Source organism: Lolium perenne, chromosome 2 (assembly GCF_019359855.2).
Source record: "Lolium perenne isolate Kyuss_39 chromosome 2, Kyuss_2.0, whole genome shotgun sequence".
Lineage (NCBI taxonomy): Eukaryota > Viridiplantae > Streptophyta > Magnoliopsida > Poales > Poaceae > Lolium > Lolium perenne.
Window position 1 is genome coordinate 211,107,272 of NC_067245.2, and position 27,165 is coordinate 211,134,436.

Below are 27,165 nucleotides of genomic sequence, written 5' to 3' on the forward strand. Positions count from 1 at the left end.
GGAGTGACTAAGAAGGATAGATGCTTAATTTTTCATATTCATGTTTTAAACTTGATTAAATCATGGTCAAACCTAGGATTTGACCAAGATTCAAATGGGCATAAAAATTCAAAAAAAATGAAAAACCAATGCACATAGTCATCTTATGTCATCTAGTAATTAAGTATTCAATCAAGTTGATAAACAATGTCTAGACATATTCAGACCAGAAAATTTATGTATCAAGCTACCCCTAACCCCAAACTCTATCTTATGAAGTCTAGCATGAAGAGAAGTACGTGGTTTTTTGGTTTCAAACATGGAAATTTCAAAAACCCTCTCAAGATAGAGCTTCATTTTGGAGTGACTACGAAGGATACATGCTTAATTTTTCATATTCATGTTTTAAACTTTTTTAAATCATGGTCAAACCTAGGATTTGACCAAGATTCAAATGGGCATAAAAATAAAAAAAAAACAATAAAATGAAAAACCAATGCACATAGTCATCTTATGTCATCTAGTAAGCATTCAATTAAGTTGATAAACAAGGTCTAGACATATTCAAACCAGAAAATTCATGTATCAAGCTACCCCTATCCCCAAACTCTGTCTTATGAAGTCAAGCATGAAGAGAAGTACGCGGTTTTTTGGTTTCAAACATGGAAATTTCAAAAACCCTACCAAAAGCTACATTTTGGAGTGACTAAGAATGATACAGGCTTAATTTTTCATATTCATGTTTTAAACTTGTTTAAATCATGGTCAAACCTAGGATTTGACCAAGATTCAAATGGGCATAAAAATTCAAAATAAATCAAAATAAATGAAAAACCAAGGCACATAGTCTTCTTATGTCATATAGTAAGCATTCAGTTAAGTTGATAAACAATGTCTAGACATATTCAAACCAGAAAAATCAAGTATCTAGCTACCCCTAACCCTAAACTCTGTCTTATGAAGTCAAGCATGCATGAAGAGAAGTGGTTTTTGGTTTCAAACATGGAAATTTCAAAAACCCTACCAAGATCTACATTTTGGAGTGACTAAGAAGGATATATGCTTATTTTTTCATATTCATGTTTTAAACTTGGTTAAATCATGGCCAAACCTAGGATTTGACCAAGATTCAAATGGGCATAAAAATTCAGAAAAAACAAAAAATGGAAAATCAAGGCACATAGTATTCTTATGTCACATAGTAAGAATTCAATTAAGTTGATAGACAAGGTCTAGATATATTCAAACCAGGGAAATCATGTGTCTACCCCCTAACCCTAAACTCTGTCTCATGAAGTCAAGCATGAAGATATGTGGTTTTTGGTCGGTTTCAAACATGGAAATTTCAAAAACCTTCCCAAGAGCTTCATTTTGGAGTGACTAAGAAGGATATATGCTTAATTTTCATACTCATGTTTTCAACTTGTTTAAATCATGGTCAAACCTAGGATTTGACCAAGATTCAAATGGGCTTAAAAATTAAAAAAAAACAATAAAATGAAAAACCAATGCACATAGTCATCTTATGTCATCTAGTAAGCATTCAATTAAGTTGATAAACAAGGTCTAGACATATTCAAACCAGAAAATTCATGTATCAAGCTACCCTTATCCTGAAACTCTGTCTTACGAAGTCAAGCATGAAGAGAAGTACGCGGTTTTTTGGTTTCAAACATGGAAATTTGAAAAACCCTCTCAAGAGCTTCATTTTGGAGTGACTACGAAGGATACATGTTTAATTTTTCATATTCATGTTTTAAACTTGTTTAAATCATGGTCAAACCTAGGATTTGACCAAGATTCAAATGGCAAAATTTAAAAAAAATGAAAAATCATGGCACATAGTCTTCTTATGTCATATAGTAAGCATTCAATTAAGTTGATAAACAAGGTCTAGACATATTCAAACCAGAGAAATCATGTATCTACCCCCTAACCCTAAACTCTGTCTCATGAAGTCAAGCGCATGAAGATATGTGGTTTTTGGTTTCAAACATGGAAATTTCAAAAACCCTCCCAAAGAGCTTCATTTTGGAGTGACTAAGAAGGATCCATAGGAAACTATGTACTAATACAGTATAATGATCACCCGAGTTATTAGAGCAACAAGTCTGTCACGTGCGTAAGGTCCCACACTTCAGTGAGCACAAGTCACGTACGCTAGGTAGGCAAACTCCCAGCCATCTTCTTTGTCAAGAGAGAGGCATCAACACACACACTCTCTCTCTCTCTCCAATTATCCACCTCCGTTGGCTGCCAGTTTTGGCAGGTCGTTTCTAGCTCAGCTCGTAGGCCATGGTGTGCAGGCTCTGTAGCCATGGCGATTTGGTCGAGCCAAGTGGTTCGTCCCCGGCTGGGACGAGGATCAATCCGGACGGTGGCTGTTAAGGACCCGATCGCATTTCTTGCTTTCAGCATGGGGTCTACCATGTAAATCTTAGGGATTTAGACGTAATTTCCTGTTAATTTTGTGTCCCGTCAGAACCGCGCTCTGATGCGTATTGGAAATCTGGGTCCTTCAGGATCGTTCGGTTGTCCCTCTAAAAAAATCTCTCTCATTCTCGGCCTTTCTCGCTCGCTCGCACGAGTTGCACCCCCCTGCGCACTGACAACCCTGCACAACAGTCAATATCACCAGAAAAAGGATAGACACCATAAATAAGTGGGGCCCCATGACTGCTCTCCCTTCATCTCCTCCCGTGTGATCCCTCTTCCTCCGACTCCCGACCTTGCGGAAAAGAAAAATGAAATGAAAGAGTTTCACTGGACGGGCAAACACATGTGCTGCCTAGTAATAATAATAATAACGTAAAAAAATCAACCTACGAATCTATTATTAAATAAGCTAAACTAGGGTTTTGCCCAGTACTATGGATCAATTTCTGAAAATCCAACTACGGGGTTCGATTTGGCCTGCTAATATAAAATTATATAATCCGAACTAGTATTCCTCTAAAAAATCATTTTGGTATGCATCGTTTGGTACTTTTCATAGCTAGAGTGCTTACTCCCTCCGTTAGAAAATAGTCTCCGTATGTCATATAGTAAGCATTCAAGTTGATAAACAAGGTTTAGACATATTCAACCAGAAAAATCATGTATCTACCCCCTATCCCTAAACTCTGACTTATGAAGTCAAGCATCAAGAGATGTGGTTTTTGGTTTCAAACATTGAAATTTCAAAAACCCTCCCAAGAGCTACAATTTGGAGTGGCTAAGAACGATAGATGCTTAATTTTTCATATTTATGTTTTAAACTTGTTTAAATCATGGTCAAGCCTAGGATTTGACCAAGATTCAAATGGGCATAAAATTAAAAAAACAATAAAATGAAAAACCAATGCACATAGTCTTCTTATGTCATATATATAGTAAGCATTCAATTAAGTTGATAACAAGGTCTAGACATATTCAAACGAGAAAAATCATGTATCAAGCTACCCCTAACCCCAAACTCTGTCTTATGAAGTCAAGCATGAAGAGAAGTACGTGGTTCTTTGGTTTCAAACATGGAAATTTCAAAAACCCTCTCAAGAGCTTCATTTTGTAGTGACTACGAAGGATACATGCTTAATTTTCATATTCATGTTTTAAACTTGTTTAAATCATGGTGAAATCTAGGATTTGACCAAGATTCAAATGGGCATAATTTAAAAAAAATGAAAAATCAAGGCACATGGTCTTCTTATGTCATATAGTAAGCATTCAATTAAGTTGATAAACAAGGTCTAGACATATTCAAACCAGAGAAATCATGTATCTACCCCCTAACCCTAAACTCTGTCTCATGAAGTCAAGCATGAAGATATGTAGTTTTTGGCCGGTTTCAAACATGGAAATTTCAAAAACCCTCCCAAGAGCTTCATTTTGGAGTGACTAAGAAGGATATATGCTTAATTTTTCATATTCATGTTTTCAACTTGTTTAAATCATGGTCAAACTTAGGATTTGACCAAGATTCAAATGGGCATGAAATTAAAAAAAACAATAAAATGAAAAACCAATGCACATAGTCTTCTTATGTCATATATATAGTAAGCATTCAATTAAGTTGATAACAAGGTCTAGACATATTCAAACGAGAAAAATCATGTATCAAGCTACCCCTAACCCCAAACTCTGCCTTATGAAGTCAAGCATGAAGAGAAGTACGTGGTTTTTTGGTTTCAAACATGGAAATTTCAAAAACCCTCTCAAGAGCTTCATTTTGGAGTGACTATGAAGGATACATGCTTAATTTTCATATTCATGTTTTAAACTTGTTTAAATTATGGTCAAACCTAGGATTTGACCAAGATTCAAATGGGCATAAATTAAAAAAAATGAAAAATCAAGACACATAGTCTTTTATGTCATATAGTAAGCATTCAATTAAGTTGATAAACAAGGTCTAGACATATCAAACCAGAAAAATCATGTATCTACCCCCTATATATCCGTAAACCCTGACTTATGAAGTCAAGCATGAAGAGAAGAAGTGGTTTTTGGTTTCAAACATGGAAATTTCAAAAACCCTCCCAAGAGCTTCATTTTGGAGTGACTAATTAAGAAGCGTACCTGCTTACTTTTTTCATATTCATGTTTTAAACATGTTCAAATCTAGGTCAACAAACCTAGGATTTGACGAAGAATCAAATGGGTATAAAAAAATTAAAACCAAGGTCTGCTCATGTCATATATAGTAAGCATTCAATTAGATTGATAAACAAGGTCTAGACATATTCAAACTAGCACGAAAATCATGTATCTACCCCCTAACCCTAAACTATGTCTTATGAAGTCAAGCATGCACGAAGAGAAGTGGTTTTTGGTTTTCAAGCATGGAAATTTCAAAAACCCTCCCAAGAGCTACATATTGGAGTGACTAAGAAGGATATATGCTTAATTTTTCATATTCATGTTTTAAACTTGATTAAATCATGGTCAAGCCTAGGATTTGACCAAGATTCAAATGGGCATAAAAATTCAAAAAAAATGAAAAACCAATGCACATAGTCATCTTATGTCATCTAGTAATTAAGTATTCAATTAAGTTGATAAACAATGTCTAGACATATTCAAACCAGAAAATTTATGTATCAAGCTACCCCTAACCCCAAACTCTATCTTATGAAGTCTAGCATGAAGAGAAGTACGTGGTCTTTTGGTTTCAAACATGGAAATTTCAAAAACCCTCTCAAGATCGAGCTTCATTTTGGAGTGACTACGAAGGATACATGCTTAATTTTTCATATTCATGTTTTAAACTTGTTTAAATCATGGTCAAACCTAGGATTTGACCAAGATTCAAATGGGCATAAAAATTAAAAAAAACAATAAAATGAAAAACCAATGCACATAGTCATCTTATGTCATCTAGTAAGCATTCAATTAAGTTGATAAACAAGGTCTAGACATATTCAAACCAGAAAATTAATGTATCAAGCTACCCCTATCCCCAAACTCTGTCTTATGAAGTCAAGCATGAAGAGAAGTACGCGGTTTTTTGGTTTCAAACATGGAAATTTCAAAAACCCTCCCAAAAGCTACATTTTGGAGTGACTAAGAATGATACATGCTTAATTTTTCATATTCATGTTTTAAACTTGTTTAAATCATGGTCAAACCTAGGATTTGACCAAGATTCAAATGGGCATAAAAATTCAAAATAAATCAAAATAAATGAAAAACCAAGGCACATAGTCTTCTTATGTCATATAGTAAGCATTCAATTAAGTTGATAAACAATGTCTAGACATATTCAAACCAGAAAAATCAAGTATCTAGCTACCCCTAACCCTAAACTCTGTCTTATGAAGTCAAGCATGCATGAAGAGAAGTGGTTTTTGGTTTCAAACATGGAAATTTCAAAAATGCTACCAAGATCTACATTTTGGAGTGACTAAGAAGGATATATGCTTATTTTTTCATATTCATGTTTTAAACTTTTTTAAATCATGGCCAAACCTAGGATTTGACCAAGATTCAAATGGGCATAAAAATTCATAAAAAACAAAAAATGGAAAATCAAGGCACATAGTATTCTTATGTCACATAGTAAGCATTCAATTAAGTTGATAAACAATGTCTAGACATATTCAAACCAGAAAATTTATGTATCAAGCTACCCCTAACCCCAAACTCTATCTTATGAAGTCTAGCATGAAGAGAAGTACGTGGTTTTTTGGTTCAAACATGGAAATTTCAAAAACCCTCTCAAGATCGAGCTTCATTTTGGAGTGACTACAAAGGATACATGCTTAATTTTTCATATTCATTTTTTAAACTTGTTTAAATCATGGTCAAACCTAGGATTTGACCAAGATTCAAATGGGCATAAAAATAAAAATAAATAATAAAATGAAAAACCAATGCACATAGTCATCTTATGTCATCTAGTAAGCATTCAATTAAGTTGATAAACAAGGTCTAGACATATTTAAACCAGAAAATTCATGTATCAAGCTACCACTATCCCCAAACTCTGTCTTATGAAGTCAAGCATGGAGAGAAGTACGCAGTTTTTTGGTTTCAAACATGGAAATTTAAAAAACCCTCTCAAGAGCTTCATTTTGGAGTGACTACGAAGGATACATGCTTAACTTTTCATATTCATGTTTTGAACTTGTTTAAATCATGGTCAAACCTAGGATTTGGCCAAGATTCAAATGGGAAAAATTGAAAAAAAAATGAAAAATCAAGGCACATAGTCTTCTTATGTCATATAGTAAGCATTCAATTAAGTTGATAAACAAGGTCTAGACATATTCAAACCAGAGAAATCATGTATCTACCCCCTAACCCTAAACTCTATCTCATGAAGTCAAGCGCATGCATGAAGATATGTCATTTTTGGTTTCAAACATTGAAATTTCAAAAACCCTCCCAAGAGCATCATTTCGAAGTGATTAATTAAGAAGCATACATGCATGCTTACTTTTTCATATTCATGTTTTAAACATATTCAAATCTTGGTGAAACCTAGGATTTGACCAAGATTCAAATGGGTATAAAAATTCAAAAAAAAAACAAAAAAGGTCTTCTTATGTTATATAGTAGGCATTCAATTAAGTTGATAAACAAGGTCTAGACATATTCAAACAAGAAAAATCATGCATGTATCTACCCCCTAACCCTAAACTCTGTTTCATGAAGTCAAGCATGAAGATATGTGGTTTTTGGTTTCGAATATGGAAATTCAAAAACCCTCCCAAGAGCTTCATTTTGAAGTGACTAAGAAGCATACATGCTTACTTTTTCATATTCATGTTTTTAACTTATTCAAATCTTTGTGGAACCAAGGATTTGACCAAGATTCAAATGGGTATAAAAATTCAAAAAAAACAAGGTATTCTTATCTTATATAGTAAGCATTCAATTAAGTTGATAAACAAGGTCTACACATATTCAAAACAGGAAAATCATGTATCTACCCCCTAACCCTAAACTATGTCTTATGAAGTCAAGCATGCATGAAGAGAAGTGGTTTTTGGTTTCAAGCATGGAAATTTCAAAAATCCTCCCAAGAGCTTCATTTTGGAGTGACTAAGAAGCATACTTACGTGCTTACTTTTTTATATTCATGTTTTAAACTTGTTCAAATCTTGGTTAAACCTATGATTTGACCAAGATTCAAATGGGTATAAAAAATGAAAACCAAGGTCTTCTTATGTCATATAGTAAGCATTCAATTAACTTGATAAACAAGGTCTAGACATATTCAAACCAGAAAAATCATGTATCAAGCTACCCCTAACCCCTAACTCTGTCTTATGAAGTCAAGCATGAAGATAAGTACGTGGTTTTTTGGTTTCAAACATGGAAATTTCAAAAACCCTCTCAAGATCGAGCTTCATTTTGGAGTGACTACGAAGGATACATGCTTACTTTTTCATATTCAGGTTTTAAACTTGTTTAAATCATGGTCAAACCTAGGATTTGACCAAGATTCAAATGGGCATAAAATAAAAAATATGTCTAGACCTTGTTTATGAACTTTTGGGAGGTTTTTGAAATTTCCATGTTTGAAACCCAAAACCACTTCTCTTCATGCTTAACTACACAAGACAGAGTTTAGGGGTAGGGGTAGATACATGATTTTTCTTGTTTGAATATGTCTAGGCCTTGTTTATCAACTTAAATGCTTACTATATGACATAAGAAAACTATGTGCTTTGGTTTTTCAATTTTCTGATTTTTTTGGAATTTTGATGCAAATTTGAATCTTGTAAAATCCTAGGTTTGACTAAGATTTAAACAAGTATAAACATGAAAATGAAAAGGGAACAATGTATCCTTCTTAGTCACTCTAAAATGATGTTTTTGGGAGTTTTTTGAAATTTCCATGTTTGAAACCCAAAACCATGCACTTCTCTTCATGCTTGACTTCATAAGACAGAGTTTAGGGGTTAGGGGGTAGATACATGATTTGTCTAGTTTGAATATGTCTAGACCTTGTTTATCAATGTTAATGTTTACTATACGACATAAGAAGACTATGTGCTTTGGTTTTTCATTTTTCTGTTTATTTTATTTTATGCCCATTTGAATCTTGGTCAAATCCTAGATTTGACCAGGATTTAAACAAGTTTAAAACATGAAAATGAAAACGTAAGCATTGATCCTTCTTAGTCACTCTAAAATGAAGCTTTTGGGATGTTCTTGAAATTTCCATGTTTGAAACCCAAAATGACTTCTCTTCATGCTAGACTTCATAAGATCGACAGGGGGTAGATACATGATTTGTCTGGTTTGGATATATCTAGACCTTGTTTATCAACTTGAATGCTTACGATATGACACAAGAAGACTATGTGCTTTTGTTTTTCATTTTTCTGATTTTTTTTTAAATTTGTGCCCATTTGTATCTTGGACAAATCCTAGGTTTGACAATGATTTAAACAAGTTTAAAATATGAAAATGCAAAGGTAAGCATGGATCCTTCTTAGTCACTCTAAAATGAAGCTTTTTTTATATTTCCATGTTTGAAACCCAAAACCACTTCTCTTCATGCTTGACTTCATAAGACAGAGTTTAGGGGTTAGGGGTATAGATACATGATTTGTCTAGTTTGAATATTTATAGACCTTGTTTATCAACTTGAATGCTTACTATATGACATAAGAAAATTATGTGCCTTGGTTTTTCATTTTTCTGATTTTTTTAAATTTTGATACCCATTTGAATCTTGGTCAAATCCTAGGATTGATCAAGATTTAAATGTACAAGTTTAAAACATGAAAATGAAAAGGGGAGCATGTATCCTTCTTTGTCACTCTAAAATGAAGTTTTTGGGAGGTTTTTGAAATTTCCATGTTTGAAACCCAAAACCACTTCTCTTCATGCTTGACTTCATAAGACATAGTTTAGGGGTTAGAGGGTAGATACATTATTTGTATGGTTTGAATATGTCTAGACCTTGTTTATCAACTGTAATGCTTACTATATGACATAACAAGACTATGTGCTTTGGTTTTTCTTTTTTTGTTTTTTTTTTGAATTTTCTGCCCATTTGAATCTTGATCAAATCCTAGGTTTGACCAAGATTTAGACAAGTTTAACACGTGAAAACGAATAAGTAAGCTTGATAATCCCATTTGTTGACTCATTTAACTAGTTAATCCCATTTGTTGACTATCTGTTGACCATCCACTTGAGGTGAAACTGAGTACGGAGTATATTGCACTAGCCAGTATTAGTACTCAAGGGGGAAACTGAGCACACAAAAAATGCTAAATTTCCAGGGTTAGACTCGAGTACGCGTGTTGCGGTGCAGAAGTGGAAGACGTACAATTGTTGATGCGTAGACGCGGGTCGCGGTGCAGAAGTCGAAGACGTGCAATCGTGGACTCGTGTCGCGTTGCAGAAGCCCAAGACGTGCAGATGATCAATGGTGGACGCGTAGGACGCGGGTTGCATTAACCACCCCTCGCCTTTATAGACGCCTCCTCGCACTCTCTCTGTCTCTCTCACTAGCTCATGCAACGCCTCCTCTCACGTCCCATCATCATCTTCTCCAAAGAGAAAAACCCTCTCCCTCTCTGCCGGCGAGATGATGTGCAAGGAGAATGCGAATCCCATCGTCCATGACGCCGTCGGCTCCAAGCGCGACGCCTCCCTCTTCGATGCCATCCCCTCAACGGCCGTCGCCGCTGCCGGTGGCGGTCGGATCCCGCCGGGATGGGACCCCTATTAGGAGGTGCCGTACATCCCGCCTCCGAACCCCTACGACACCTGCATGGACGACCCATGGAACGAGGTAACTATGGTTTGCTCCCTTTTTTGTTCCCCATTCCTCTTTGAACCCTATTTTTGTTGGTTCCCTAGTAACTATTAGTGCCAATCTGTAGATGGATGAGTATTGGGTTAATATTTGCGCCGATTTTATTCCATTTTGCTTTGACCCCTTTGTGGTGCCCCGGACTTACCAGTCCAGAACTCCTGTTATGCATACAATTTCACGATCCCAAGATCATTCCATCGTGAATACATAACCGAACTGATATCAGATTACAACATCCATTACAGTACCGAATTAAAAGTATTACGAAAGTCTTACATCATAGGCCATCAAGGCCGTATTTCAACAAATAGCAGCGGAATTTAGTTAACTCCAAACAGCGGTGGAACCCAAGTCAGGCCTTTACCCTACAGGCGGCCGACTGGGAGAGCGTCCTAGTTCGCGTCTTCGGCGTCGTACTCTTTTTCTTCGTAGTACTCCTCTTCAAAGTCTAGCCAAGTAAATAGCCAGGACAACAATGCCAATGAGTACGTTTGAATGTACTCGCAAACCACCTTAGAGAGAAGTAAAGGATATGCAATATGGCAGTAGCAAGGAACAGGCACTAAACTAAGGCGACAAGGAGCGAGAGGTGGTTTCTCTCGAGAGTATGAAATCTATATACCTTTGTTGATAAACCTTTTTGAAAACAAGTTTAATTGAAGACTAATAGGTAAGGAGGACTCATTTTCATTTCCGGTCATCGGAGTGACCAAAACACTTTCATCTTTCCAACGTACCTCCTAGGTACATCCCCACCAGTCCCACTGGTATCTTTCCGTACCTCCCAGGTACATTTCCAAAACCTTTTTGGAAAACACTTTTGTAAAACAAAACTTTCCTTTAATGCCAAGTACCGCCATTCCCATGTCCATAACCGCGGACACGGCTATTCGAATAGTTTTACACTCTGCAGAGGTTGTACACTTTCCCCACAAGATCCGAATACTCATCGTGTGGGCATCCTCCCTGCATAACAACATATGCCACGACAAGTACCCGATCGTAGTTTTTCGCCTGCCCGCCTTAGCCTAAGACCTGCCGAATGAGTTGTACCTCCCAACACCAGAGTCCGAGGGCTGTCCAGGAGTAGCAAGGTCCCCAGCACACTCGACCCTCCGGAATGCCATCCAACCACTTAGGCATCTTTCAATGGGAGCTCATAAGTTGTACCCCGCGTACCTAAACAGGCAAATGGGTTGCGTCCCTTCTCATGGGAAGAACCCCGGTCGAAGCGTCCATGGACGGACTGCCACTACACTTGCAGGACTCAAACTAAGGCGAGACAAACTACTACACTACGCCCCTTCCCACTTCAGGGTAATGTGGTTGCACTGGCTAGGTCCGGTTTCGTACTATGGTCACCAAAGTTTTTCGAAAACAATTTTTCTCCACTTGCCTCCAGCAATTTCTCTTTCCATAAACCTTTTCATTTTCATAAACTCCCTCTTGGGCAGGGCTACCCCTTTCCAGGGTTTTCGAAACACTTCTTTTCTGGAAAACATTTTCTCAAACCTTTTTAAAGAGGGTTCCCAACCTATAGTCCGACTTTTCTTTGAAAAGCGGCGACAAGGATGATAAGGTGTTAAGCACCATATCTCTAGCAAGTGTTGGATCTATAGGTATCACGAGGGCTGCACCCATAAGGGTGGAATCATAAAACTTCGAGTGGTGGAACCACTCACATAAATAAATAAAAGACATGCAATTTAACAAAACCTGTGATAATGCAAGAGTAAGATAATTAGGGTGAGACATGCATCAAGAGGTGGCTTGCCTTGATCAGCAAAGTGTCCCTGGCCTTCTTCCTCAAATCCTCCAAATTCACCTCCTCCTTTGTTTCCGGCGGCGTTCGAATCTAGCGTCGCAAAATAAAAAGAAACAAGCACACACCAAATCAACAAACCATTCCAGAATAGTGCACACAAAAATTTGGTAAAACCACAGTATGTAAAGGTTTACAAATGCAAGCTAGTGAAAGTGGTTTCACTAATTTATGATTTTTAAAACAAAAGATATCATTTTTAAAATTCCAGAAATGACTTAAGAACCATTTAAATGGTCTAAATCTTTCTGTGAGTCACAAAAATACATGCATCATACCTACTGAAAGCTAACAAAATGTACAACACACTTGCACAAGAATCACTTGCAAATAATTTTTTAAACAATTTAGACAATTTAAATGAAACAGAAACTAGAGCACCCAATTAGCTAGCCACGCCAGCGTCAGAGCATCTCCAACCAAAACCAATCATACCCCTGGATAGATAATGTTAAATATGATCCAACCCCACTGGTTTGGCATTTTTCTGATTTGTAAAATAATTTACAAAAATCATATACTGAAAAGGCATGCTATTTCAGTAATAAAATCCTCATAATTAAACTACCACTCTGGAAAATATTTCCTTTGGCACAAAAGTACCCTAACATTACATATACCAGTAGCCCTTGGGTTTGCTCCAAAATCATTTGTAGTTTTCAAAATAAAAATCACAGAAAAGCTCACTGGTTGATATTTGATTTGTGAACCAGACAATAACCAGCAAGCTTCTGCAAGAGGGACCAGTTCCAAAATAAAATTACTCACATCTACAGCACAACAAAATTTACCTCATGCAAAAAGGGTATATAAATAACTCATACTAATTAAAAAGCTCTTACGGTAACATTTTAGGATTTTATTTATCAGCACAAATATACAAGACTAAATCGCATGTATGTAATTGTAAATGGTTAGGATTTTGTAAAGGAGCACATAGAAACTTGAATGGCAATTTTTGAACAAACGAGGAATTTGTAGAATTTCAAAAACTATAGCCATATTTACTGGCAGATTTATCTAGATTAAACAGGAAAAGGGGAATGGGCCGGGGTCGGCGGCACGGCCCAGATCTGCCCAGGTCCGCCGCTGGGTGGCCCAGCAGGCGCCGCGGATGCGCGGATGCGCGGATGCTGCGTTTGAACGCGGCCCGACGTGGACGGCCACGCTGGCACGCGGGCCAGGGGCCGGGGGGGCATGCACCAGTTGGATTAAGATCCAACGGTGGCCACCTCCCTCGTCTACCTCGCGTCGCGGAAGGTTTGCGGGGCAAACCCCAGCGACTGGGGAAAACGCAGGGGCTCACCTCGGGCTTGCTGGCGACGACGGACAGAGGCCGAGGAAGGAGCAGCGGCTCAGGGCTGCGCAGGGACGGTCGCAGTTCCGACACGCACCACCCAAACGACGGCACGGTCGCCCACGACGGTGACGGCCGTGCAGGTGGGAAGACGATGGCGACGGCATCAGGGGATCCTCTGTCCAGAAAAAAGGCGTGTTAGTCGGGGATCGACCAGAGGTTTCCGGATAGCAAAAGAAAAGGGGAAGACATGGCGGGGGGCCGACGACCACCATCTCCGTGAGCGGAGGTGTCCGGCAGCTAGCACGGTCGTTCGGAGCAGAGGCGAGCTCTCTCCGCTTGAGGGAGGTCTGAGGAGTGGGAGGAGTGCTAGCAGAGGCTGGTGGCGAGAGGAGGCAGGAGGAGAGGGCCTGTGCCCTTCTTATCGGAGACAGGTGGTGCACGGTGCGCCGTGGTCGGCATGGGAGAAAGAGAGGCGGCAGCCCGCCATTGGATGAAAGGTGTGGTGGTGCTGCGTGTCTGTGTCGTGACGGGGGTTCTTGGAGTGATGCCAGTGTCGCGGTGCCACGAGAGGGTCACGAGGAGGAGAGGTCGCATCCATCTACGACGTGTTCGACGGAATGCTGGCGGGTGGCGAGGTCGGTGTCGTGTAGAGGGAGGGAAGGGAAACGACACTACACACGCTCCCGAGGTGCAGGCGTGCTCCTTTGACCGCCACGGCCGTCCATAGGCACCAGCGAGTGTTGAAGGAATGGTCGACGTGTGTGTGCCCGTGGCGACGTGCGAGGTCACCACCAGGGCTGGCAGGGCGGTTCGGTGCGAGGGAGGGCCCTGGAGGATATCTGGGAGTAAGAGGGAGGTGGGGTGATCGTCGACTTGGCTTGGTTCCGTGCGCAGGAGCAGCAGAAAGGAGAGGGGAAGGAGTTGTCTCCCGTGCATGTTTCCAATGGAGGGAGGTGACAGGAGCTTCTCTAGCTTGGTAGGGAAGGACAGTGAGGTGATACAGGGCGTGCAGACAAGCGCATGCTCGAGCTAGGTAGAGGTTGCAGCATTGTTTTTGGCTCAAGTCCAGGCCACCGGCGTGCCTCTCCTCTTGCTATTCCCTCCAAACACATGCATCCAAAGTGAGTACTGTAGATAGCTGAAGGTGCTGTCCAACACACAGAGAGAGAGGTGAGGGGTTAGTTTAGTCTTGTGCTCATTCGGGCCAGCAATATATGGAGAGGGAGTGAGATATAGGGCTCCCGATCATGCACACGCCCATGCCCGGCCATCCTCTTCTCTCATCTTCTCTCTTACTCCACCGGATGGAAAAGAAAGTGGGCAAGTATGCACACATGTGCTGAGGTGAGGGGAGTGAAGGAAAAATGAGAGAGAGAAATAATTGTTGACAAGGAAAGGGAGAATAGGAGGAGGGACAAAATAGTTAGTGCAATGTTTATGTGACCAAATATTGCACAATGCCGATTTTCGGATTTATGTCACAACCCACCTCATGAGCTATGGATCAAGACCAAGATAAATATGGGATAAGATCTTTAGCACAAGGCTCGGAAATTTTTCGGAATAAAATTGGGAGAAAGGAAGAGAAAGATTTAGTGGAGGGAAGTTGGAGGAAATCATGATCATAGAAGGTCAGGATCACATGTAAGGTAGATCACATGATCTTAGGGTTTCGCAAGGGTTTCTTAATTGAATTCTAAAGAAAATAAGAAGAGGATCAATGCACAAAGGGTTGTGGGGTTTTAGAGTTTTACACACAAGCGGAGATTCTCACAATCAACATACACACATACTCTACAATTAATGGCAAGATCAACTATACATGCAAAATGTAAAGTCAGAAAAAAAATTTTGTTGGCCCTAAATTTTGCATTCCAAAATTTTAAACGAAGGTGAAAACGTTGGGTTGTTACAAACCTTCCCTCCTTAAAATGAATCTCGTCCTCGAGATTCGGTGGCTAAGAACTGAAGAGTGCAGGGAAATCTTTCCGAAGTTGATCTTCTCATTCCCAAGTGGCTTCTTCCTCGGAGTGATTTGTCCATTGAACCTTACAAAATTTAATCTTCCTTCTTCGGGTGAGACGAACAGCTTCTTCCAGAATCCGAAGGGGTACTTCTCGATAGGTCAAGTCAGTGTTGAGGTCGAGGGTGCGAAAATCAATGTTCTTGAATGCCTCGGGCTTGTCAGGTACTTGGAGGCATCGTCGAAGGAGGGAGATATGGAACACATCATGGAAATCCGCTAATTCAGCAGGAAGTTCTAGTTGATAAGATACTTCACCTCGATGAGCGAGAACCTTGAAGGGCCCAATATATCTGGGGGCAAGCTTCCCTTTGACATGGAATCTCTGCATTCCCTTGAGTGGAGTGACGCGAAGATAAGCGTGATCTCCAACCTTGAAGGTCAGTTCCCGGCTCTTGGAATTAGCATAACTCTTCTGGCGGGATTGAGCGGCTTTGAGGCGATCTCGGATCAGTTGGACTTGTTCTTCAGCTTCGCGAAGATGGTCAGGTCCAAAAACTTGGCTATCTCCGGTCTCAGACCAGTTGAGAGGGGTTCGGCAGCGACGACCATATAGGGCTTCAAAGGGGGCCATCTGCAGACTAGCTTGGTAGCTATTGTTGTACGAGAATTCTGCGAAGGGTAGACAGTCTTCCCATTTTGCTCCGTAAGCGAGGACACAAGCACGGAGCATATCTTCAAGAATCTGATTCACTCTTTCTGTTTGGCCACCGGTCTGTGGGTGATAAGCGGTGCTGAAAGATAGCTTCGTTCTGAGGGCTTCATGCAGGCTCTTCCAGAATTTCGAGGTGAATTGGGTACCTCGATCTGACACTATCCTCTTGGGGACTCCATGGAGACTAACAATACGGGATATATAAAGATCAGCTAGCCGGGTTCCGGGGAAAGTGGTCTTGATTGGGATGAAATGGGCGACCTTGGTGAGCCGATCAACAATAACCCAGATGGAGTCATGACCACGCTGAGATTTAGGAAGTCCAGTAATGAAATCCATTCCGACTTCTTCCCATTTCCATTCGGCGACTTGGAGGGGTTGGAGCAGTCCAGCTGGTCGCTGATGTTCAGCCTTCACTTTCTGGCACACGTCGCAACGAGCGATGAAAAAGGCTATCTCGTGCTTCATACCATGCCACCAAAATTGTTTCTTCAGGTCTTGATACATCTTCGTTCCTCCGGGGTGAATTGAGTAGGGGGTGTCGTGAGCTTCCTTCATGATGAGTTGCTTCAGGTCTTCAATATTGGGTACACAGAGGCATCTGTTGTACCACAAAACTCCCTTGGCATCAATTGTGAAACCAGGAACTTCTTCCCTATCCATCCTACGCTTGATTCCTTCAATACTTTCATGTCCCATCTGAGCTTCTTTGATCTGATCAAACAAAGTAGGCTTCAGCTCAAGATTCGCCAGGAAACCATGGCTAACCAACTCGAGGCCGAACTCCGCAAGTTCTTCATATAGTTTGGGTTGAGCAATCTTGATCAGGGCGTTCAACGAACATGGCTCTCGACTCAGGGCATCAGCTACGACATTGGCTTTACCGGGATGATAATGAATACCGAGATCGTAGTCCTTGATAAGTTCCATCCATCTGTTCTGCCTCATATTCAGCTCTCGCTGAGTGAAGATGTACTTCAGACTCTTGTGGTCAGTGTAGATTTCACAGCGATTTCCCACTAGATAGTGGCGCCAGATCTTCAGGGCGTGAACTACAGCAGCAAGCTCTAAGTCATGCGTGGGGTAGTTCATCTCGTGCGGTCGAAGTTGTCTTGACAAATAGGCTATCACCTTGCCTTCTTGCATCAGCACGCTTCCCAAACCAAGTTTCGATGCATCGCAGTACACATCAAAATTCTTGGTGATATCTGGCATGGTCAAGACGGGGGCTGTAACTAATCTCTTCTTGAGTTCCTGAAAACTGGCCTCACACTTATCTGTCCACTCAAACTTTTTATCCTTCTTCAAAAGCTGCGTTAAGGGTCTCGCAATGCTGGAGAATCCCTCGACGAACTTACGATAATAACCCGCCAATCCTAGAAACGCGCGGACTTCGGTCTGGTTTGTTGGGGCTTTCTTCTCCATGATGGACTGAATTTTGGATGGGTCGACGGATACTCCTCCGGCAGATATGACATGACCAAGAAATCCTACCTCTTTCAGCCAAAACTCACATTTACTAAACTTGGCGTAAAGCTGATGGTCTCGAAGAGTTCCCAAAACAATCCGCAGATATTCAACATGCTCTTCTTCATTCTTGGAGTAGATCAGAATATCATCGATGAAAACCACGACGAACTTGTCGAGGTACTTCATGAACACCTTGTTCATGAGATTCATGAAATAGGCAGGGGCATTGGTTAGTCCAAAAGACATCACGGTATATTCAAAAAGTCCATACCGTGTGGTGAAGGCAGTCTTGGGAATGTCCGATTCTCGCACTTTGAGTTGATGATAGCCAGTACGGAGATCAATCTTGGAGAAAACTCGGGCTCCATTCATCTGGTCGAACAGGTCTTCAATTTTCGGGAGAGGGTATTTGTTCTTAATGGTGACATCATTAAGCTTCTGGTAATCCACGCACAGGCGGATGGTACCGTCCCGCTTATCCACAAAGATAACAGGAGATCCCCAGGGTGATGCGCTCGGGCGAATCAACCCTTTCCTCAACATGTCATCCAACTGCTTCTTCAACTCGACTAATTCTTGGGGGTTCATCCGGTAGGGTCGTTGAGCGATAGGAGCAGTTCCTGGAACTAGCTCAATGACAAACTCAATATCCCGATCAGGGGGCATACCGGGTAATTCGTCAGGAAAAACTTCAGGGTATTCACAAGCTACGGGTACTTCATGCAGGGCTGGACTGGCGACACTCTTCTTGCATAGGGCCTTCGATGATGGCATGGTGGCTACATGCTCAACTACTTCACCGTCCTCAGCAGTCAGGGTTATAGCTCGGTGAACACAATCTATGTATCCCTTATACTTCAACATCCAATTCATTCCGAGGATAACCTCTAAGCCTTGCTCTCCTAATACGATCAGATCCGCGTGAAAACGCTTTCCCTGAATTTCTATGGGAACCTCCTTGCATGAACTTTGGGTTTTGCTGGTGGATCCAGGGATTTGGACTAACATAGGTCGCTTCATGGGGGTGGGGGTTAAACCTCCTTTTCTCACAAAAGGCTTGGTAACGAAGGAATGCGAGGCTCCGGAATCAAACAGAACAGTTGAGGGTACCGAGTTGACAAGGAACGTACCCAGAACAATATCTGGAGCTTCCTGAGCTTCTTCAGCGTTGACATGGTTCAGGTGTCCTCTAGGTGGTCCAGCTGGTTTCATATGGTTCTGGTTCCTGCCAGAAGCAGTGCGTGATTTTCCTTGATTTGGCTTGGGCGCATTGGGGCACTGTCCGGAAGTCACCTTGTTGGGGCACTCGTTAGAGTAATGATCCGGGTGTCCACAAGCGTAGCATCCATTGGGGGGTTTGCGAACAGTGTTGTTCTGGCGGTTGTAGTTGGGATTTCGGTTGAGGTGGTTGGGACGTGGTGCAGGGGGAGGGGTCCACTGTTGCTGGGGTGCCGGCCTAGGTGGGGGCAGACTGCGGGGTTGCTGAGTGCTGGAGCTGCCTTGCAACATCATTGCCTTGCGCTTGCGATTCTCAAATGCATTCTTGCGCTTGCTCTCAACCATGATGGAAGCATCCACCAGAGACTCGAGGTCGGGGTATGGGACAACTACTAAGATACTTTGCAGCTCATCGTGCAGACCGTTCAGAAAGCGGTCCTTCTTCTTCTCTTCAGTGTTGGTATCCTCAGGAGCATACCTAGACAGAGTGGTGAACTTGTCCAGGTAATCCACCACAAACATACTTCCTTGCCGCAGGTTCATGAACTTGTCCTTCATGAGCTTGATCAGCCCAGAGGGGATATGCGTCTTGCGGAACTTGGCCTTGAATTCTTCCCAGTTGATGACGTGTTCTTCAACTTGCATGGCTTTGATGTTTTCCCACCAAGCACGCGCAGGTCCAGAAAGAAAGTGAGTGGCAAACAACACCTTCTCATCATTGCCGACTCTGGCGACCTCCAGGTTGTTTTCTATGGTACGAAGCCAATCATCAGCGTCAAGAGGTTCAGTGCACTTGGCAAAAACAGGTGGGTTAGTGCTCTGAAAATCCTTCAGCGTAGAGCGGGGGTCTCCATTTCCGTTCCCGCCATTATCGTGGTTGGCGTTTCCGGTAGCAAGTTGAGTGAGGTGCTGAAGGGTAGCAAGGTTAGCTTGGCGCTCCTCACGGGCTGCCTCACGGTCTTCCATCATAAGGCGCAGAAGTTGCGCCATGGTTGGGTCCGGAGGTGGAGGGGGGTTTTGGTCTGACCCGCTGGCGCTTCCTCTACGGGTGTCGACCATCCTGAAGAAGGGTGGATTCAGATATTAATGGGGGAACAAGGAGATGGGCAGCCACCTAAAAGGGGAGGGTTTGGTAAAAACGAAAGTTTTGAAAACGGAAACAACAATGCAAAAGTAGGCGAAAACGAAAGCATATCATAGCAGGCGTGCCAAAGGCACAAAATAGCATCACACACCAATCACATCCAAACAATCAAGCTCACACTTCGGAAACTACAACAACTACGGGAGTCGCGCATAGGACTAGCTTCAAGGGACACCTAATATTTGGGTATCCTATTCGAAACAACTGGGCTTGTCATGTCTTCAATACCTCGAGTCCTGTGAGTCTGAGTTGGGGAACCTCGTTAAATATATATGTTTGGAAGAAGATGAGACAGTAGAATAAGAACTTTCAAATTTGCTAGACATCAGAGAGGTGAGATTTAGAAGCTTTTGAAAAGGTAAGAAGATAGAAGCCAAACTTCTAGTATTTAGGAAAATAGGTTTAGTAAATAATTTTATCAAAGTAGTATTTTTCTAAATAACGCACATGCTAACTAAGGTCTCCTACAGTCAGGATGGCTCTGATACCAGCTCTGTGGTGCCCCGGACTTACCAGTCCAGAACTCCTGTTATGCATACAATTACACGATCCCAAGATCACTCCATCGTGAATACATAACCGAACTGATATCAGATTACAACATCCATTACAGTACCGAATTAAAAGTATTACGGAAGTCTTACATCATAGGCCATCAAGGCCGTATTTCAACAAATAGCAGCGGAATTTAGTTAACTCCAAACAGCGGTGGAACCCGAGTCAGGCCTTTACCCTACAGGTGGCCGACTGGGAGAGCGTCCTAGTTCGCGTCTTCGGCGTCGTACTCTTTTTCTTCATAGTACTCCTCTTCAAAGTCTGGCCAAGTAAATAGCCAGGACAACAATGCCAATGAGTACGTTTGAATGTACTCGCAAACCACCTTAGAGAGAAGTAAAGGATATGCAATATGGCGGTAGCAAGGAACAGGCACTAAACTAAGGCGACAAGGAGCGAGAGGTGGTTTCTCTCGAGAGTATGAAATCTATATACCTTTGTTGATAAACCTTTTTGAAAACAAGTTTAATTGAAGACTAATAGGTAAGGAGGACCCATTTTCATTTCCGGACATCGGAGTGACCAAAACACTTTCATCTTTCCAACGTACCTCCCAGGTACATCCCCACCAGTCCCACTGCTATCTTTCCGTACCTCCCAGGTACATTTCCAAAACCTTTTTGGAAAACACTTTTGTAAAACAAAACTTTCCTTTAATGCCAAGTACCGCCATTCCCATGTCCATAACCGCGGACATGGCTATTCGAATAGTTTTACACTCTGCAGAGGTTGTACACTTTCCCCACAAGATCCGAATACTCATTGTGTGGGCATCCTCCCTGCATAACAACATATGCCACGACAAGTACCCGATCGTAGTTTTTCGCCTGCCCGCCTTAGCCTAAGACCTGCCGAATGAGTTGTACCTCCCAACACCAGAGTCCGAGGGCTGTCCAGGAGTAGCAAGGTCCCCAGCACACTCGACCCTCCGGAATGCCATCCAACCACTTAGGCATCTTTCAATGGGAGCTCATAAGTTGTACCCCGCGTACCTAAACAGGCAAATGGGTTGCGTCCCTTCTCATGGGAAGAACCCCGGTCGAAGCGTCCATGGTCGGACTGCCACTACACTTGCAGGACTCAAACTAAGGCGAGACAAACTACTACACTACGCCCCTTCCCACTTCAGGGTAATGTGGTTGCACTGGCTAGGTCCGGTTTCGTACTATGGTCACCAAAGTTTTTCGAAAACAATTTTTCTCCACTTGCCTCCAGCAATTTCTCTTTCCATAAACCTTTTCATTTTCATAAACTCCCTCTTGGGCAGGGCTACCCCTTTCCAAGGTTTTCGAAACAATTCTTTTCTGGAAAACATTTTCTCAAACCTTTTTAAAGAGGGTTCCCAACCTATAGTCCGACTTTTCTTTGAAAAGCGGCGACAAGGATGATAAGGTGTTAAGCACCATATCTCTAGCAAGTGTTGGATCTGTAGGTATCACGAGGGCTGCACCCATCAGGGTGGAATCATAAAACTTCGAGTGGTGGAACCACTCACATAAATAAATAAAAGACATACAATTTAACAAAACCTGTGATAATGCAAGAGTAAGATAATTAGGGTGAGACATGCATCAAGAGGTGGCTTGCCTTGATCAGCAAAGTGTCCCTGGCCTTCTTCCTCAAATCCTCCAAATTCACCTCCTCCTTTGTTTCCGGCGGCGTTCGAATCTAGCATCGCAAAATAAAAAGAAACAAGCACATACCAAATCAACAAACCATTCCAGAATAGTGCACACAAAAATTTGGTAAAACCACAGTATGTAAAGGTTTACAAATGCAAGCTAGTGAAAGTGGTTTCACTAATTTATGATTTTTAAAACAAAAGATATCATTTTTAAAATTCCAGAAATGACTTAAGAACCATTTAAATGGTCTAAATCTTTCTGTGAGTCACAAAAATACATGCAGCGTACCTACTGAAAGCTAACAAAATGTACAACACACTTGCACAAGAATCACTTGCAAATAATTTTTTAAACAATTTAGACAATTTAAATGAAATAGAAACCAGAGCACTCAATTAGCTAGCCACGCCAGTGTCAGAGCATCTCCAACCAAAACCAATCATACCCCTGGATAGATAATGTTAAATATGATCCAACCCCACTGGTTTGGCATTTTTCTGATTTGTAAAATAATTTACAAAAATCATATACTGAAAAGGCATGATGTTTCAGTAATAAAATCCTCATAATTAAACTACCACTCTGGAAAATATTTCCTTTGGCACAAAAGTACCCTAACATGACATATACCAGTAGCCCTTGGGTTTGCTCCAAAATCATTTGTAGTTTTCAAAATAAAAATCACAGAAAAGCTCACTGGTTGATATTTGATTTGTGAACCAGACAATAACCAGCAAGCTTCTGCAAGAGGGACCAGTTCCAAAATAAAGTTACTCACATCTACAGCACAACAAAATTTACCTCATGCAAAAAGGGTCTATAAATAACTCATACTAATTAAAAAGCTCTTACGGTAACATTTTAGGATTTTATTTATCAGCACAAATATACAAGACTAAATCGCATGTATGTAATTGTAAATGGTTAGGATTTTGTAAAGGAGCACATAGAAACTTGAATGGCAATTTTTGAACAAACGAGGAATTTGTAGAATTTCAAAAACTACAGCCATATTTACTGGCAGATTTATCTAGATTAAACAGGAAAAGGGGAATGGGCCGGGGTCGGCGGCACGGCCCAGATCTGCCCAGGTCCGCCGCTGGGTGGCCCAGCAGGTGCCGCGGATGCGCGGATGCTGCGTTTGAACGCGGCCCGACGTGGCCGGCCACGCTGGCACGCGGGGGCCGGGGGGGCATGCACCAGTTGGATTAAGATCCAACGGTGGCCACCTCCCTCGTCTACCTCACGTCGCGGAAGGTTTGCGGGGCAAACCCCAGCGACTGGGGAAAACGCAGGGGCTCACCTCGGGCTTGCTGGCGACGATGGACAGAGGTCGAGGAAGGAGCAGCGGCTCAGGGCTGCGCAGGGACAGTCGCAGTTCCGACACGCACCGCCCAAACGACGGCACGGTCGCCCTCGACAGTGACGGCCGTGCAGGTGGGAAGACGATGGCGATGGCGTCAGGGGATCCTCTGTCCAGAAAAAAGGCGTGTTAGTCGGGGATCGACCAGAGGTTTCCGGATAGCAAAAGAAAAGGGGAAGACATGGCGGGGGCCGACGACCACCATCTCCGTGAGCGGAGGTGTCCGGCAGCTAGCACGGTCGTTCGGAGCAGAGGCGAGCTCTCTCCGCTTGAGGGAGGTCTGAGGAGTGGGAGGAGTGCTAGCAGAGGCTGGTGGCGAGAGGAGGCAGGAGGAGAGGGCCTGTGCCCTTCTTATCGGAGACAGGTGGTGCACGGTGCGCCGTGGTCGGCATGGGAGAAAGAGAGGCGGCAGCCCGCCATTGGATGAAAGGGGCGGTGGTGCTGCGTGTTTGTGTCGTGACGGGGGTTCTTGGAGTGATGCCAGTGTCGCGGTGCCACGAGAGGGTCACGAGGAGGAGAGGTCGCATCCATCTGCGACGTGTTCAACGGAATGCTGGCGGGTGGCGAGGTCGGTGTCGTGCAGAGGGAGGGAAGGGAAACGACGCTACGCACGCTCCCGAGGTGCAGGCGTGCTCCTTTGACCGCCACGGCCGTCCATAGGCACCAGCGCGTGTTGAAGGAATGGTCGACGTGTGTGTGCCCGTGGCGACGTGCGAGGTCACCACCAGGGCTGGCAGGGCGGTTCGGTGCGAGGGAGGGCCCTGGAGGATATCTGGGAGTAAGAGGGAGGTGGGGTGATCGTCGACTTGGCTTGGTTCCGTGCGCAGGAGCAGCAGAAAGGAGAGGGGAAGGAGTTGTCTCCCGTGCATGTTTCCAACGGAGGGAGGTGACGGGAGCTTCTCTAGCTTGGTAGGGAAGGACAGTGAGGTGATACAGGGCGTGCAGACAAGCGCATGCTCGAGCTAGGTAGAGGTTGCAGCATTGTTTTTGGCTCAAGGCCAGGCCACCGTCGTGCCTCTCCTCTTGCTATTCCCTCCAAACACATGCATCCAAAGTGAGTACTGTAGATAGCTGAAGGTGCTGTCCAACACACAGAGAGAGAGGTGAGGGGTCAGTTTAGTCTTGTGCTCATTCGGGCCAGCAATATATGGAGAGGGAGTGAGATATAGGGCTCCCGATCATGCACACGCCCATTCCCGGCCATCCTCTTCTCTCATCTTCTCTCTTACTCCACCGGATGGAAAAGAAAGAGGGCAAGTATGCACACATTTGCTGAGGTGAGGGGAGTGAAGGAAAAATGAGAGGGAGAAATAATTGTTGACAAGGAAAGGGAGAATAGGAGGAGGGACAAAATAGTTAGTGCAATGTTTATGTGACCAAATATTGCACAATGCCGATTTTCGGATTTATGTCACAACCCACCTCATGAGCTATGGATCAAGACCAAGATAAATATGGGATAAGATCTTTAGCACAAGGCTCGGAAATTTTTCGGAATAAAATTGGGAGAAAGGAAGAGAAAGATTTAGTGGAGGGAAGTTGGAGGAAATCATGATCATAGAATGTCAGGATCACATGTAAGGTAGATCACATGATCTTAGGGTTTCGCAAGGGTTTCTTAATTGAATTCTAAAGAAAATAAGAAGAGGATCAATGCACAAAGGGTTGTGGGGTTTTAGAGTTTTACACACAAGCGGAGATTCTCACAATCAACATACATACATACTCTACAATTAATGGCAAGATCAACTATACATGCAAAATGTAAAGTCAGAAAAAAAAATTTGTTGGCCCTAAATTTTGCATTCCAAAATTTTAAACGAAGGTGAAAAAGTTGGGTTGTTACACCCTTCTTGATTTCGTCGAAGATTTGGAGTTCGGCCGTTCGGTTAATTTATGCAAGTAATAATGAGATCTCAATCAGTTAATTTATGCAAGTAATCATGGGATCTCAATCAGTTATTTTATGCATGAATCAAAAGATATCAACCGTTTAATTTTGCAAATAATCTGGAATCTGTTCAAATTCAGATCTGGAATCTGTTTCTTTGCCTATGATGAATCGTTGGGCACAAATTTTTACAGAGTGGGTTCAGCGAACCATTGCTGTGTACAAATCTGTTGTGCATGAGCTTTGGTTCGCTAACACCATCCCTGTAGACATATAATCGTCTCCACTCTAACTGAGGCTGGCTCTGTTTTTTCCTTACTTTGTTATCATGCACGTTAGACATCGTTGCAACTCCTTCACTCAAGTTCCAGTTTGATATGGATCAGGTGTCTGGCAGCGACGTCGGCAGCGACGATGAGGACCATCACACCAAGACTCGCCAGGTGCTGCGGAGGCTGCAGGTCGGCCAGTACGTCTCCTACCTCGATGTCGCCAAGGGTGTCTACAGGTGCCCCTTCTGCACTAGGAGACTCGGCGGCACTGACTTCAACTGCCTCCTCACGCATGCCGAGAACATCGGCATCATCTTCCCCAAGGTCGGCGCGTCGGTGAACCCCTACTCCTTCCGCGCCAAGCATAAGGCGCTCGGCATGCACCTCCGCAGCGTCCAGCGGGTGGAGATCTCCGCCGGGCGCATGCCTCCACTCAAGCCCAAGGCTCCCAAGGGGAGCAACAAGTGGAGCCAGAGGCAGATGGGGTAGGCGGAGTCCTGGACGTGTGCTGCTGCTGCAAAGCAGCTTCTATTTTGTTGTTAGCTAGGGATCCCTTGTTGTTATGTTGTTAGTATGATGGTGTTGTGAAGAACCTCGAACCTATTACTATGTTGGCTGCTATGTATGCAGCTTATTATCTAGGGAGGGATCCCTATTCTACTATATTTTGTTGGCCCTACTATGTTTTCTAGATTTACTATGACTGTGAATTTGGCGTACATTACCCTGGAGATTTGCTTCTAGATTTAACTACATACATATGGACCAGAGGGAGTACTAGATTTGCTGCCATATTGGGCAAACAATGAGGGCCAAAAGGCACAAATAATTGAAGAAAGACAGAAATGCAAGCTTCTCTAGATTTGATACTAATTTGGTTGAAAAAGACAAAGAGACATAGGGGGAAAAGGTGCTCTTTTTTTTTAGAGAGAGGGGAAAAGGTGCTCTTAAAAATGCCAATTCGCGCCGAGAGAGACAGAACCCAGCTCCTGCTCACGTACAACCAAACGCGGTCTCGTCCTGTCCCACGCGGTCCCTTTCTACTAGCCCCACACGTCAGCACGGAACGGTCAACTAAACGGGAATCCTCCCGTCTGAGCTCCTTCTGCGGGTTACAAATAAGGGCTTGCGATAACTGAGGAAAAACATAAGGCAATCTTATTGACTAATATAGCTGCTTAATTAATAAAAGGATTAGCTACAACATGCTCAGTTTGCCCATTTATTAAGGTATAAGACTGGCAGGAGAGAAAGTAATCGCTAGTTTCCTCATTTTTCCCATGCATGCTCGCACGATTAAAGCACCTTCCGCAAGCTCTGGACTCCTCGTTTCCTTAAACCTCCTCGTTTCTCGGGATAGACCAACAGTTTTTCAGGATCGTCGGTTAATGTGACCCTCATGCTCCTGGTCCTGTTTAAAGTTCAGAGCGAGGGAGTAAATTAAACATGGCATCTCGTGCATGAAGCTTGACAGATCGATCAGGTTGGCTAGAATAGCAATACAATGCTGCTCATTAGGCTAGCCATAGTGGTAAGTATCATGCATATGATACTACTACATGATACTATCTCTATAGTGGGTACTAT

At 42.6% G+C, this 27,165-nt stretch overlaps 1 protein-coding gene across 1 annotated transcript in view; it reads right to left on the reverse strand.

Annotated features, from left to right (window-relative positions):
- The window catches only part of LOC127329119 (uncharacterized), a 28,310-nt gene extending 8,592 nt beyond the window's left edge, over positions 1-19,718 (reverse strand). The window contains exons 1-4 of the mRNA XM_071825582.1: positions 17,846-19,718; positions 16,651-17,530; positions 16,326-16,451; positions 13,369-13,537 (exon numbers count right to left, since the gene is read on the reverse strand). Coding sequence (XP_071681683.1) covers positions 13,369-13,537; positions 16,326-16,451; positions 16,651-17,530; positions 17,846-19,718 — 3,048 coding nt within the window. The remainder of the gene's footprint in view (positions 1-13,368; positions 13,538-16,325; positions 16,452-16,650; positions 17,531-17,845) is intronic.
- Between the last annotated feature and the right edge of the window lie 7,447 nt (positions 19,719-27,165).